Source organism: Echiichthys vipera (assembly GCF_963691815.1).
Source record: "Echiichthys vipera genome assembly, chromosome: 10".
Taxonomy (NCBI): Eukaryota; Metazoa; Chordata; class Actinopteri; order Perciformes; family Trachinidae; genus Echiichthys; species Echiichthys vipera.
The window spans coordinates 7,225,984-7,242,365 of record NC_139835.1 but is presented as its reverse complement, the minus strand read 5'-3'; the positions used below and the strand labels follow the sequence as shown (position 1 = coordinate 7,242,365).

The 16,382-nt window shown below is 38.9% G+C and overlaps 1 protein-coding gene across 1 annotated transcript in view; it reads right to left on the bottom strand.

Moving 5' to 3' along the window:
* Positions 1-15,167, bottom strand: part of col5a2a (collagen, type V, alpha 2a) — a 47,535-nt gene extending 32,368 nt beyond the window's left edge. The window contains exon 1 of the mRNA XM_083921477.1: positions 14,912-15,167. Coding sequence (XP_083777603.1) covers positions 14,912-15,002 — 91 coding nt within the window. The 5' untranslated portion in view covers positions 15,003-15,167. The remainder of the gene's footprint in view (positions 1-14,911) is intronic.
* Positions 15,168-16,382: the final 1,215 nt, after the last annotated feature.

Genomic DNA, 16,382 nt, shown 5'->3' with positions numbered 1-16,382 from the left:
ATAATGTATTCACGATTAACTAAAAATGCTGTGTGACAGATGGCATTCTGTAAAATTAGCAATTTGCTGTAATTAGGGAATTACAAAACACAAGCTGTTGAAATGAAAATGCAAGTGAATACACAGTGAATGTTGTTCACTACAAACACCAATGACTGGACCTCACTGAGGTCAGGGCCAAAGTTCAACTGGGGCAATCTTTTTCTGGTCATGTACTTAGAATCCACTTTATATGCTGACCTCTACTGTGGAGAAGATGCAGTCATGTTTCACATTCATGTGGGTTATTCCTCTGCTATCTCTTTGTTGAATACTGTGTGGCTTAAGTTTGATAATGTGCAGGTTACTCTGTGACCACCAACGCTCTTTATGTTTGCTTTTTTTCTCTGCTTTTTTGCATCAATTATGTTGCAGACATGAAACTACTGGATGCAGTGTTGTTTAGTAAATATCATATACTTTGAAGTACTTTATCCAAACAAACGTGGAATGTAAACACTTAGGTTAAAACCATCAAAGGGGAACTGTGCCCATTTTAATTAAAAAGTGTTGCTCCTATGGTCTCTCCCAAATCCAAAGGCTGGAGTGCTAAAACTCAACTTGAAAATTAAGTGTTCATAGTTTTTTTGTTGTTTTTGCCTGTATGTTAGTAACTGCCCCTGAGTAAAGAACAAAGTGCCCACATGACAATTCAACTTTACTGGGTGGAGCTGTTTGATTTGAAATAAGACCCTACTCAAAGTCATGCTACAGTAAACTGTCAAACATGGGTTTTTTATATCCTCTCAAGCTAGATCTAGTGCACATCGATCATGCAAAATAACAGACGCTGACACACAATGTGAATAATGTGCTGCACCACCTGTCTAACCTTTACTTTATGAGTTTGTCTTCAGATACATATCTAAAAGAGAAAATAGTTTGTGTATTTGCAATAATATACATTAAAGGGGGACATGTCATGCTCATTTTCAGGTTCAAACTTGTATTTTTTGCTACATGCTATAATGTTGAAATACAAATTATTTTTCTCATACATCTGAATATCACTGTATTCACCTTCTATCTGAAACACTCCGTTTTAGTGCCTATCTTTCTTTAAGACCCCCTCCTGAAATAGCCCAGTCTGCTCTGATTAATCAGCACTTCATTTTCTATGGTATCTGTGCTCTCAGCACCTCTGCACCGTCATTGCAGCTTGGGAATGACTGTGACGGTACTGTAGCAGCGTTTTCTACCTATATATTGTAGTTGTGACAACGCATCTAAAGACACTTTCTGAATATGGGCTGTGAGCATTTCTCTGTGGGTTGAGTGTTTTAATGCCACCACATAGCATCACAGCCTGCCCTATAATGAAAAAATTACATTTAAACTCACCTTTTACAATATGGGGATAATCAAACACATAGAACACTGTTTTTCATTTTTCCTGTTGCTGCTAGTTACAGTATAATACAGAAGAGGTTGGTTACTGCAAAATCAGAAAGTTCTTCATGCTGCAGTGTACGTATGTATAGTACATAAGCATACATAATCATTATTGTAATCTCCACTGGCACATTTGTAAATAAATAAATATTGTTTTATTACTGTATCAGCCAACATTATAACATTAGGCCCTTCCACATACAAGTAAAAGCAAGTGTACAGCAATGGAAAATGGATGACGTCAAACATTCCAGTTTATCAGAGCACAGCGTTAACATATACAGGGGTCAGAGCGCCCTGGTGTTTTACATCAACTGAGCACATACCCAGATGTGAAAGGATAAACTGTGGATTCTGTACGCAGAGGAACTTTTAATGATGCACAATCTGCTGTTGCTGCTTCACTGAAACACACTGAAACACAATGAAGGCTAGTGTTGCATGCCATTCTATTTGAAAACAAACAAACAAATGACAGTGAAGCTTGACAGGCTCAAGCTTTATTGTATCTTTCTTTAGTTTAGTCAATTATTACAACTTGTGACTTTATTGACTGTCAAAACTGGCATAAAAAATTGTGAGTATTAAGGTCATAGTGCTTGTTAATGCTAGAAAAAGCTCATAACTTAAATGTGACCTTATTGCTTGGTCAGCGTGGTGTGAGGCATTAAAGGGTCAGTTAACCCAAATCACTATACACTTGTCACTCACTTACTTCCATCCCAGTCACCAAAAAGACAAAATATTGCATTCTGTTAACCACGTTGATGTGAAACGTAATTTGCCCTCTTTTTCGTCTGTATGAGACGTACCGGGCTTACAACTGACTGCAATGTAAAACCATCCACGTCAATAATACACGCTCAGAGCAAGTCAAGTAGGGTGATGTAGCACAATAAGCCAAACTCCACTCCAGGTGGATCATTGGACCAGACTTTCACCCAATACACCGCCTTATGTCTTGTCCCATGTTAAAGTACAACTTACCTTAACTATGACCCAAACCATGAACCTTCACTAAACCTAACCAAGTGGTTTTGTTGCCTAAACCTAACCTAAGCAGAGACTATTTAGAGGTAATCGTTTTGATCTGTATTCACAAAATCAAACACATGTTCATAATGAATAGTACATATACAGTACATGAAATAATGTGTGTCTTTAGACACAAAGTGGTAAATATGTTTTTTTTGTAATTTAGGTTGGCAAAAAATTGAAAGTAAGAAAATAAGCTCTGCGATGTTAACCACGCTGACTCACATTGGTTTGCCTCTTTCAAGTGCAGACCAATGTGCTGGCACAAAATGTCTCTTTGCGTTTCACTTTAAATATGTGAGTACAGAAACATTATCACAGGCATTTGCATTAACACAACATTTTGTTAACCATTTCCCCTGTGCAGTCTCGTGGCTTTCTGCTATCTGAATGATTCATCCGACAACATGTTACAGCATTTTGGCCAAAAGGGTACGTTAAAAGAAGACTTTTCATTTCAAAACATTTCTAATGAGCTAAATGCTGATGTACAAAAGCCAAATAATGAAATACATATGTCCAACCGTTCTTTAGGTAGGGAAGGATTTTTGAGGTGTTTAGTCAAGTGTCCTTGGGGTGAGGAGCAACGCTGAAGGCAAGAGAGATTTATTGCCTCCACATTTTGTCTGACCTCAGTGTTACAGCAGTTTAAGGATGCTGCCTCCACTCCTTGAACCAAATGGCTGCCAAAGGCCCCTTTTTTAAATCCCACTTTTTCTTTCGCATTAGCCTGTGTTTTCTCATATCCCCGTCAAGCTCTCCAATCTGCCTTTCTTTTTCCTTATCCCTATCAAAGCACGCCGACTGCTTTTTGGACTTTTCCTGCACACTCCTGTTTTTCCCTTTAGTGCTCTGTTCTTTTTTTTCCATTTAGTTCCTCTAAAAGCTCAGAGAGAATGATGCAACTGCTGGGCCATGACGCAAGCATACACTGTACAATATGCAACCCCTCAGACAAATGATGTCCTCCTTAAATATTTATATTTTCAACTGGACTACATAGTGTGAGGACATTATATTGTGAGTTTCAGCTGGTGCTCTCATGCAGAATGTCCCATAATGTTTGCAATAACAGAATATGTTCCATTTAGAGCAGGGAATGCCACAATGGGACCAACTACCCTCGAACAGCATTAAAAAAGACCTTTGCACTTGGACTAAAAAAAACAATAACAGAAACAAACTAATGATCGAGCCAGCGGGAGAACAGGAACTCCTGTGTTTAGGAAGTGTGGTGGCTTTGAAGGAAGCATAGATAGATCTTAGAGGTGTTGTTTGATGGCAAGGACAATCTGTGAAAATATTTTAAATTTAGCATGCACTTAAACATATGTTGATTTTTTTAGGTGGGCTTTTGCTAAAAATCCTTTTAGCCGCTTCCCTTTGCCCCAGCAGTACATTGCTCAGCTTCTGTGTCGATATTTCTCCCTGCTTCTCCAAAATGGGGGCATATCAACCATCATCTACTGTAGGTAATAGACTGACTGTGGATAACATCCTCATACAATCCAACTTCTGAATTGTCCCTTTAATGCTACAACAACTGTTTCTTTGTAGAAAATTGCATCATGATCTATTCAAAAACACTGCTGGAAGTCATTGTCTGAAATTTAAGTGACACAACTGAATTTACAGAAATGCAATTTTACAAATGGGTTACAGTCCTGAAACTCAAACAAAATGTCAGTGTTATGGAAAGGCTTTTGGAAGCACGGACTGAATCTGTAAAGAAAACAGTGTCTGAGCAGATGTTAAGGCCAAAGACTCTTCAAAACATTTTGAGATGTGCTTGAGTTGGCCTCAGCCCAGCATCATATCTGAAATGGAAACCATGACTTAATTCCAGGTGAACTATATCAAATGTTCTCCTAGCTTAAGTACGTCACAGATACAGCTATTATTACTTTGCTTTGGTTAAACATAAAGTATTATTCTAACAGCAAATGTTGGCGTCGGCTGAGTGTAACTAAAACACAGATGGATAAAAGCCTGGGTAGTTTCCAGTGATTGCCTTTCCACCGGTACAAACCACCTGGGACTGTCATTAGTTGTTAAAAATGTATCCTTATTTAGAGAAACTATGGCTCTGCTGGTCAGTAGCCATTGTTAGCAGTGGTAAATACCGGCCAGATAACTGAGCATGAGAGGAGGCGTACACTGTGGGGCCCTAACTGTGGTGACATCATTCAAGCTGAAGCCCCGGGGGACACACAGAATATATCACTTTCTCTTTATTGCTAAATAGAGCCCTTGAAGTTTAGTGCAGCCTGCATTTTTGTAAATGCTGGAGGCAGACACAGGCAGAGAGAGGTGATGAGGTGAGAAGGGCACTGTTATGATGCATCTTAGCTCAGCAAGGTCACAGAGGTCAGGAAGTGGCCATACGGCGTCTTTTGAAAAGATTGCATCTTAGAGGCTAAACTGGATCGGTCATATATATATGTATATATATATATATATATACACTCAAATACTAATATTAGTATCAAGAAAATCAGTATCAGTAGCTCTAAAATTCACTAAAATGATTCTACAAGGCAGCTTTACTAACACAATTATAGTTTTGGAACATCTTTGCAATAATGCTGTTACAACTTTGCTAATAATAACAAAGTCCACCAACAGTTGTATGGTCATTACATTTAAATTCAGATTTAAAGCTGTGTCACCTGGTGTTAAAGTGACTTCAGATCACACTCATGACAGTAGTGAATAGAATATGATCACAACCAATAGAAATTATATCCAAAACTACAAATATAACATAATTTTTGAAAAACAAAAAAAAACCCTGAGCTTCCCTTTATCTGTCTAAAAAAGTTTGGAAAGTAAATCTAACGATATACTCCTGGTTACTAACCTGTCAACAATTACATAGGAGCTGGAGGAGAAGTTATGTTCTTGTCCATTAAATTCAAATGTACTTGTTGTTAAATCTATTTATCAGTAAAACCTCTGTCACACACACACACACACACACACACACACACACACACACACACATACTCACACAGCGACCTGCATGTCTCTAATGAGAGAAGTATGAGAGGAATATTCTCACCTATGACCTTGTGACATTATAGCAAAACACCAAACTGCATCAACCAATGAAACACTTTGTAACAAGCATATTTAGAGTGTTTGTGCAATGTCATCGGTGCCAAGCAGAAGATTAGTTCTTGGCAGATCTGCTGGTTTGCTGAACCTCCTCCTTTCCATCAGTAACAGTTGCATTCTTTCTTCACCATGTCATCAGCAGCTGGGTGAGCCTGAGAAATGTCCTCCCAAAAGATACACTCCAATAAGGAAAAAGACTGTAATCTTTGTTGTCTTCCATTCTAAAGAGCTAACCAACTGACCAAAAAAAGGAACTACTGCTAAGTTAACATGCTTCCGAATTCATCAGCTTTTGTCCATAACATCTCCTTAATTAAGTGTTTTAATTTTAATTTCTCATGGGTACAAGGGGAAGGCAGGCATTTGGCCTCAACCATGTCAATCAATAATCTTATAATACTATGTTTTAATCCCACGTTTGTCTTGTCTTTTGACCATGAACCACAATTGTCATTGACAACAACAACCAGAGCTGAAACATGCACTTTGCGAGAGGAAATTCCATTTTGACATGACTTCCTGTGCTGGATTTGGATCAGTGTATTGCGATGCAGAGGGGATAGAGAACCAAACTACAGAGAAGTTTTTGCCCTTAATGACACACCAATCAATCCTCTGGGCTTCCTTCATTGTCACACTCTCATTCTCACTCGTTTTTCTCTTCCTTTTCTCTCCCACTATAGAGCCCAGCTCTTATCCTCCGTCCCTGCCGTGACTCCTCTCTGTCCTCTTCCTCCTCCTTTTTCTTTCAACCCTCTGTTCTTTCCCCTCTGATCTGCGGCTGTGCTTTCCTTTCCCTTCAATCCTCCTCTCCTAATAGATATGAAATTATGATGAAATTAAGTCCCCTCCCTTCCAGTCTGATCCCATGTTTAAAGTTCAACCCCCTAAATACCACGCCACATCAGTGAAAGACTTAAGTCTATACTTAAGAGCTTTAATTTAACCCAGGTAAACAAAGGCTATCACGACGCACCACAGAGTTCTAGCTGTGCAAACCTGATGTGGATAGTGTGGTTGATTAAGTGAAGCCTGTGAGAAAATGTCTATACACCACGACAATAACAAGAATATTCTGCAGGGTACTGTTTCTTTAGGCTTCTTTTAGGAAAACTCATGTGGCTTTGCTTTAATTCTCAAGCATTTGCAAAAATACAAACTGCTAGTTTTTGATTTCATTCATATGGATATCATTTCCAAACAAGCGTAATGAGAATGACCATGCCAGCATATGGAGTTGTTGTTCTTATGGTTGAAATGTTTCTAACTTTCCACAATGCATTGTGAACAATTAAAAGATAGAGAGGTAACAGGAAGCACAGCAGTGACAGGTGACGCATACTAGCTGACCATTTAGGCCTAGTCCACACGTAGACAGGTTTTTCCTTCATTTTAATAAATAATCCCATCCACACAAAAAATGTCTGAATGCAAATGCAGAAAATCAATGAAGCGCTGTAAAGTTCTTGCCAAACCAACAGGCAGCCATGTTGGCCAATCTTACAAAGAATAATAAGAAAATGTTGGCTAATCAGAAGCCTGAATAAAAGTTATTATTGGAGGGCTACCTGGCTGCATTGGTGCATCTATCACTCCGTAGAACATTCTTACACCTCTGTTCCTCAATATAGTAGAAGAATAACTGGTATGTAGCATGTGAATGTTCTCATTTGTCCATGTCATCGTTATCCCCAAAGCAATTTCAGTCAAAAGCAACTGGACTTGGTTATTTGTCTAGGAAGACGTTTCACCTCTCATCCAAGAGACTTCATCAGTTCATGTACGCATCTGACCAGGCAGGGACTGGTCCAACTAACTGGTGTGGAGATCCAGGTATTTAACCTCTCACAAGGCCGATGATATCACTGGAACCCTTGTGCTCCAAGTGCCAAAGGGCTTTTGACTGAAAATTGCTTTGGGGACACTCATATGTAGCACTCTATAGATCGGCTTATTTGAAGCTACCACACATAACTTGCCCTTCTGGTTTGTACCCTAATTGGTGAATGCACTTATTAGAAGTCGCTTTGGACAAAAGAGTCAGCTAAATGAAATTAAATGTAATAATGTAATGTAAACATGTGAAATCCCGTAAGCGGTTAGAACCAGCGTTATTTTGGCCTTATGTTGCCTTATTTGTGATGCCTCACAGAGGAGATAACAGCGCACACTCTGATGATGAAGCCAAAACTCCCTTCACAACAACACTGTAATCAGATTTTCTAAAAAATCTTCACCGTAATAGGAATATTCCAACACATCTATTTTCAGTGAGCTGAAATGCCAAAATGCAAAGAATTAGCTATGTTTTACAAAATGACCTGTGTATGTATGGAGTGGGACTAAATCACCTGATATTTAAGGACAACTTTCCAATTTAAGTCATCATCAAAAAGTCAATCTATTTCCACCACTTCTCTGCAGCAGCGCTTTACCCATTCGGTTAAATCATAGATCAAATGGTAGCCATGAGTCACCGGCTACAAGCAGACATTTCCACATCTCATTGGTCCAGCTCTGTGTGAGAAGTGTTTGTTCGGGAAGACTGACTGGACATTGCGGTCTGAAAGTAAGGGGCAGCACAGACTCACATTGTGTTCAAAGAATGCGCCCTTCTCTCCATTGAATTACTTACTGCTTTACTGGACATCTTTTGGGTCCGTCACATATAAATCTGAATGAGCAATGTCGCTTTTGATGCAACAGACCATGATCAAATGAAAAAAAAAAACGCTTTCTGAATACCTAATCTCCTTCTAAGCACTCTTGACTGTCTTAGGGCTTAACAGAACTGTAGGTGTCCCGAGCCAATACGTGTATCTGCTTCTCACATTAATTTCAAGAAACATCATCACCTCTGCTGAGTTCTGGCAGTGTTGCATAGTAAAGACTCTAGCACTGTGCGCACTACTTGTCCTTCTGAACACAAGTCAATTGGAGATATCTGTTTGTACTATTGAAAAAGACTAGGGGTGTCATACTCCAAATCCCCAATACAATTAGACTTTGGATTTTAAGGTCAGTCGATTCACCTTTAAATTTAAACATTTTTTCAGCACTGCTATGCAATTGCTGTTGCTATGAAGTCTTTGTTCGTAGAGATCAACAGACCATTGGTTTTATGCGCTGACAACTCTCATTTAGCTTCATTTTCATATTCTTTTTCTAAAGGATAGGCTACATGGTATGTGATTTGACCACCTTTTTTGGAATGTACCATATGGTTAGATTTGAATAAATGTATAACAATAATATATTTCACCACTCAATTGGGAACAAACTGTTAAACAACAAAAACAGAGCCACTAGATGGCAGAAGGGTACTTTAAGAACAATAGCTTCCATGGCTCAGAGTTTACAAGGTGCACCTGAATGCACCATGAAGTCCCTGTCCATGCCAAAACCTTTACCATTTGTTGTTTACATAACTCACAGGGAAGGTAAATGAAGAAAGTGGGTTTGACAGTTCTGTTGTTCCATGTGCAACTCTGACAGTGGCCATGGTGTCAGGAAAAGCTATGGTAAGCTAACATTAAGCTGTGTATTTAGTGGCATGCTAACATAACCAGTAAGCTATGTTTTCTTCAGTTCTGGGCTAACTTCACTGGTAAGCTACAGTGTCTTTGGCTTCAGGCTAGAATCACCTGCAAGCTTTGCTGTGTGTTTAGCTGCAGGCTGACATCACCGTTAAGCTACGCTGTCTTTAGCTACAGGCTAATGTCCTCAGTAAGCTACACTTTGTTTTTAGCTGCAGGCTAACTTTATTGTCTGTTAGTGTTGTTGTTTTGTTTGATTTAGATTTAAGATTGTGGACCCCCTATGTAAGACCATACATATTTATTATAAAACTAATTTTGCCAGGGATAAAGACTGTATTCCATTGATCTGGTAGAGAAATATGGAATACAAAAGACAAGTCTTCACAGGGAAATCCCATAATATGTGGTCCGGCTTAGTCAAAGCCTCCATCATGTACAATCGACAAAAGGTAAAATAAATCCACTGTCTAATGTGTCTCTGAGAAACACAGCACATCTGAGCTTATAACAATGCAACACCTTTAGCTTTGAAAACCTTACAGTAGAGTACTTCTTAAGTAGAAATGAATCATGTGTAAGACCACATACAGTCTATATTACTTTTAACAGACTTCAGTAATGTAATTTCCCCTGCTTCAGCTCCACTACAGGAAGACCACCTGGCTACAAAAATGGCCTGGAGTCATTTCATCGTCCAGTAAATCAGATGTCCACAAAGTTGTTAAGAGCCTTAACATAAATAATCCAACATTGCTAACCCGTGTCACCCTTGTAGCTCAACTTGCTCACCCTCTGCAGCTGTAATATACACAACCTAGCTACAACTTAGAATTTAGGTTGGACCACAACCTGCAATTATGGCTGACAGTTACCATGTTGTGGCATTTAAACAAGTGGTTCTTGAGAGTCTGACAGACAATATATATGTATATATATATATATATATATATATATATATATATATATATATATATATATATAATAAGAATTTTATGAGGAAAAAGTTACATCTAAAAGATACCATCAAATATAAAGCATAGTACTATGCTACTATATATTAATGTCTCTCTAAAGCTTAGCTCTGTCATAATAGGAATATATGTGTAAGTCATACACATAATTTCGCTGACAGTGACACTCATCAATGCTTAATTGGAAAATTCACTCAGCAGCAATTTTTATCTGATTTTGCTCGATTATTACGTGGCCCCAAGCACTTCACCACAAAAAGAGGGGTGCCCAGATGGGACTTAACGTGTTGTGAAATTGGAAGATTTAAAGCAATTACAGCAGCCTTTGAAGTAGTCACCAGGGGAGAGACAAAAAACATGTTCAGAGGGAGTGCTATATTACACTAAGACCTGCCAACCTGCAGAGGATAAGCTACAAAGGGCAAAAACCCTCCTGATCTTCTGAATAAACTACAACCATCTGTATCAACACTTACTGTACAGGCAAACTGTGCAACAGCAACAGCAGGCTTTCTCAAAGACATTAACATGATGGTCTTGTTTGTTTTCCTGGCATTTGGGGATGGACAATATTGCTTATTAATTGTTAAGAGTGATAATGTAAATAAGATGACAACTTACAATCATCTGTACTCATTCTAATACTTGTATCAGCAATTCTACCAATTTAGTTTTGCACATCTATAAGGAAAAATAATGGCCAAAGTTCAAGTACAGACATTATTCAACTGGTTCAGTACCATGGAAACAACTGTAACAATTCGAGAGCACGCTCTGGTGAGAAAGCCTCTGAGCTGAGAAGGACTCTATTATACACTGAGAAAATCACAAATATCAACCTGGAATTTGTTTTGTTTACTCATTTACAACACATCTCATGGGAATTTTGTGGCTTAGCTCTTCCCTTATGACTTGTTTGAGCGGTTTGGGCCAATTCTTAATTGGAATGAAATTAAGACAATTATAGCACTTGGGAAACCCAACCCATTATGTGTTTACGCTCTGTCGTCCTGTCATCCTCCCACATGGACAGGCTGAGAGAATGATAGGGCAGATTGGTAACTAAGTGCAAATCAAGGACAAAGAAGCCTGTCAGGGGGCGCCATAATTGCATGGCTTTCGAAAAAAAATAGTTACTTTAACTTGAACCTGCGGAGGTGTTCAGTGTAAAGATACAGATAACTGTTTAGGCAGGAAGTTCCACATCTATCAATACTCAAGTCACACTAAAGCAGCATTATGTCTTGCATCAGCCAGTTAGAACCCTCCCCTTCCAACTATACCTAAAGGCTCCTTTTTGAAAAAAAAATCTATATTTTCCAAATACTGCCAAAGCAACTATTTTAACATCTGGAAGTCATCCCCTCACTCCAAGACTCCATTTGCTGACTGCAATAATTTGGTTTATACGCAGTTCCCATGGAGCAGTCCTCACAGCCACAATCTGCATGAAAAATCTATCAGCTCCATTGTCTGTGCCACCAAGACATCCTGGGTTCACCGCCAGACGCTACAGACGCCTGTTAAAACTTTTGTTTCCAAGAACGTGTAACTCAAGACAATGTACAATCTGGTGAGGCCGACCCCCTTAACTCTGGAAGAAAAGAGGCGTGTAATCAAGTCATAGCTCAAAAATGCAACATGTGTTTCCAATCAGGGCCGTCTGTGGACCTGGTTGAATTCACATGTTTGGACGTTTCGGCTTTGGTAGAAAACAGCCCATTTGTTGCGATGTCAGTGATGTGGCAACAACAACTGGAACCAATTGGAAGACAGGGTGACCTCATTTTGGTTCTGTTGATTTGGAATACCAGATTTTTGTGTTCCTCTCTGCAAGAGAAAAACTTTACAAGTGGCATTTTTGGCTGTGATGGATATCAAAAGCTGGGGATGATGAGGCAAATGTAACTCTGCAAGCAAATTGAACTAATACACTGGTTTCATAAAGGCCGAGTGTTTAGACCCTTTGATGTGAAGCAATAAAAGGGATCTTTGAAGAGGTTCTACAGTAATGTCCAAACCACACGCAATTTTATCTCAGGCTAAAACTGTGGGCAAAAACCTAATCCTAATTTGTGTTTGAGCAATCAACGATTATTTTCCTTTTCCCATGTTCACATCCCTAAACCTTACTCCAAACACTTCTGCTTCTTTCAATCTACTATACAGTACTTTTGTCCTGATAATCTATACTGGTGTCACCATTTCCAAATGTGGGCTTAAGTCTGCTCCTCTCATTTGCCAACTTATGTTCTTTTTCAAACTTTCCGCACATGTGCAGCCAGCCATATGACTTTGATTTTCAGCTGTATGGCTGTATTGACCAAAAAAGTTAACATTTGTTTTAAACATGTTTTCAGTATTCAGAGAACCTTATCTGATTTTGGAAATTTCAGATGTCTTTCCAATAACCTCCATGTCATAGACTTAGACTTTCGTTGATTTCCTTGTATTTTTCAGAAGAGACTCAAATCCTGTTGATAGTTCACTGGGAGAATTAGACTGCTTGTAATTAACGTCGTTTCATAAACATTCGACCACACTCAATTTGAAGTTTGAATTTTCCATATAAAAGTCCCAATTAAATAACACATAACACTGCTAAGTATACCCCTGGGCACATATAATATATATGTGCTGCTCAATGTTCTAAGCATTCAGCCTTGTCTCCTTAAGATGATGATCCCATACAACTAAACTGAGTTGTCATGACGTTTGTCTTTGACGTTTTACAAATATACATTTTTTATCCCGTGTGAAACCAAAAGTCAACGTTCACTTGTTTACGTAACGTACTTAACTGACATAACGTACGTACTGAACTTCTGTACACGTCTTAAACGACTGAACAAACGTACTTATTTTAACCAAAACCGTCAATTTTTTTTCTAAACCTAATCAAGGGGTTCTTGCTCCACGTTTAAAACAATGGCCAATGTTTCACAATGTGTGCCAGACGCTGGAAAATAAGTTTCCCTCGAAATGTAATCGTTGTTTTCGATTTAACATGATGATTTGTTAGGGTCATTGCATTGTGTGTCGCATCAGTTCTCACACCCCCTTGGTTGGTATGCTAGCAGTAACACGGTGTAATGTAAAATGCCAAAAACAAATTGTGCACATTAAAACCATTAACCATACAATACTAACTTGTCATTGTGTGGAACAAGTATTGAAAGCCCCCTCACACACACGTTCATTGTCTCAAAGCACTGGTGAACCACATTTTCCCTTAGTCTACAAAAACCATGAACTTTCCACTGTTTTTATTTGGTCGAAATGAAATCGCCTCACCCACCACTATTCCATGAAAAGAAGCCTGGAAGAACATTGCTGTTTTACATGGACAAATACGGACAGAGATGACTGGAGGAACCGATTACAACAGAGCCCTTTTTAATTACAGAAGACGAACATACATTAACATAAATGATTTTTCCCTGATCATGTCAGAAGAGCAGAAGGCTATAGAGCTTGGTACATTTCTCTCTTCTTTAAGTCAGGTAAAGTTTCCATTTTTAAGCTTGATCAAAGTCATAAATCTGTGACTCAGAACTAATTTAACTGTCTAAACTTGTTTTAAGTTTGTATTGAACTTGTATTTTCTTCAATATGATTAAAGTTTGCTCAAACACTATGAGACATGTTTTGGGCCCGATGCTACATTTACCACAAGGAGGCGCTCTATCCGGTGCCTCATGATCACACAGCTGTCTCTGCTTTATGTGAAACTGATCTTAAAGTGTAAAGCTAACTCATTTCAGTTAATGATATAATGACAGAAAAACTCAAATTATCCAGAGGGAATGACAGCTTTCCAAAAAAAAATAAGATAAACATTACTGTCTGTGCTTCGGTGCTTGACTCCACACTCCATCAGGGGCCCATCAAATGGACTTTCCAGTGCTCAGTGTGGCCCATGACATCATATGTAGAGACAAGTGTCACTATGACAACACAAGATCAAACCCCCTCACACAGTTCAAGTAAAAAAAGAACACTCAGGTGCTCCAGCTCTTGGTGTTGCCAGCTGAAGACATCAGCATTGCAGCAGAACATCAAGTGACTCAGAGAATCCAACAGCATCTCTCTTTCTCATGTCTCCTCACATCTTGACTGAATTAACATGCAGTCTGTGTTCCCTCAGAAGCGCCTAAGCTCTGTACAATGTAGTCCGAAAGGGGAAGAAATGGTTGTGGTAACACTTAATGAATGTTCCAAAGTGGTGGAGGAGTCCAGGACTAATGCAGAAAACCGCAAAGGTGCTCACTTCCCTCCACTGCACATTTTCAGTCCCTGAGGGTGACATCACTTGGAATCACTGACAGATGTCCACGGACTGTTTCCTGACATACAGGGCTTGTTTGCCAATTGCAGATAATCCGCATTAGAGCTACTCTCATCTCTTTTAAATCTTTTCTGAGCTTCGTCATTATCATTCCCGCCACTAAATTACATGTTCCATACATTTTCATCTGTTATCCAACTGGACACTGATTCTTAAGGCAGTTGAACAAATGAAGTTCTGGTGTACAAGGAGATTTCAGATGGGCACAAAAAATCCAATACAGGATGTAGGATATTAACAAATCTGTCTTATCAAAAACGACTTCTTGATTAAGAGCACGGCTTCTGTTGCTTAAACCACTGGCAAAGAAAAGGAAATGTATGCAACTTAACCCAACTGCTTGTTCAAGCACACACACAAAAAATCCAATGTAATGTTCTGTCCATTCAAAGAGCAACCACCAGTCACCTTCACACATTATTCTCAACAGCAATTAGGTGTTAAAATAAACAGCAGAGGGGTTCACTTACCACTGTTCCCGTCTTGACATATAACAATCAAAACCTGAGCAATGGAGACGACCAGAAAAAGCAAAGTCCTTAAATGCACAAAGCTCATCATGTCTATAAAAAAGACATGAGCCTTTCTTGTGCGTAAAGCAAGGGGAAAAAAAGATTAAAAGGAAAAAAAAATGCTCAGGTTATCACTGCACCACCATGAATACAAGAGTAGCTCTCCTTGTAAGCAGCAAGCAGACCCAGCCCAGACTGCGTGAGTGCTTTTTTGTGTAGTTACAGCTTTAAATGAGAAGAATGCTGGCCAGCCTAATTTTCCTCCCCCTTTTGTCAGCCCTCTCCCATAACCATCCTCTCACAGGCTTTTGTGGCTGTGGGAGAACTACACCCATGTTCACAAGATCTCATACTTTCCAGTGATTCTTTCTGTCTGTCTAGTTATCTCACAATGTATAATAGTCTTAACTCTGGCTTACAGGAAAAGATGCGAGAGAAGAGATAAGGAAAAACTGTGCTTGTTTGGAAGCGTCCCTGATTTTCTTCAGAAGTGGTTGCTAAGCAAGATCATAAAACGTCCTTTTATTGCTGTCTCTATGGCACCAAACAAGACACACAGTAAGCTCAGAATCCCCTTTTACTGGGCAATTAAAAGTAAGAATAGTGTTTATAACTTGTGATTTCTGATGAAAATTTGTAGTCATGAAATTGTAGCATACTAGACTGCTTGTCGATTTGTTTGCAGTCCTAAGTAAAAAGCGCAGAAAGATAGACAAAAAGCAAAGTGAAACTGTGTGTGACAGTCACTGTGGGTGGTCATGATCCAGGAATCCAGATAAATTTAGAGAGAAATCTGAGGTCAACACCTCTTGACATATGGCAAGAACATGGAATGCAACCATTTTAAATGCAATGTTTCAGCTCACTAAGAGCTATATGAGCTTTGTCATGATGCAGACTGTGTCTGTGTGTGTTATCTATAAGGTTCTTAATCCGGTCCCAAACATGTCCCCCAAATCCAATATGGTACCAGATTAAGACACAGACATATAAACTTTATAGTTTCAACTCTTAATTAGGCCCAACCTCTATTAAATTAAATCCCTACTTGGAATCATGAGCCATTCCTTTTCCTTCCAAAAGACATGAAAGAATCTCTTGTAATTGAATTCTGTAAGTCACTGAAATTGCTTGTAAGAAAATTAGATGGTAAGAGGGGGAGGATTCTCAAGATTTCTCTTGTCAAACGTTTAGTTCGGTAACCATAATGGTCCCATATTGTCTTTTTTAATTATAAATCAGGTCATGGTGTTATATAAATATTGTGTAAGTATCGAAACTCAATTCACAGAGAAATTAACACAGCCCGTATTTGAAAACTGTGCCTTTAAAAAAGCTGTCAGGACTTCCGTAACACTGTGATGTCACAACTATATTATACGATATATATAGATTGCACATAGAGCGCACTTGAGGATGAATAAAGGCA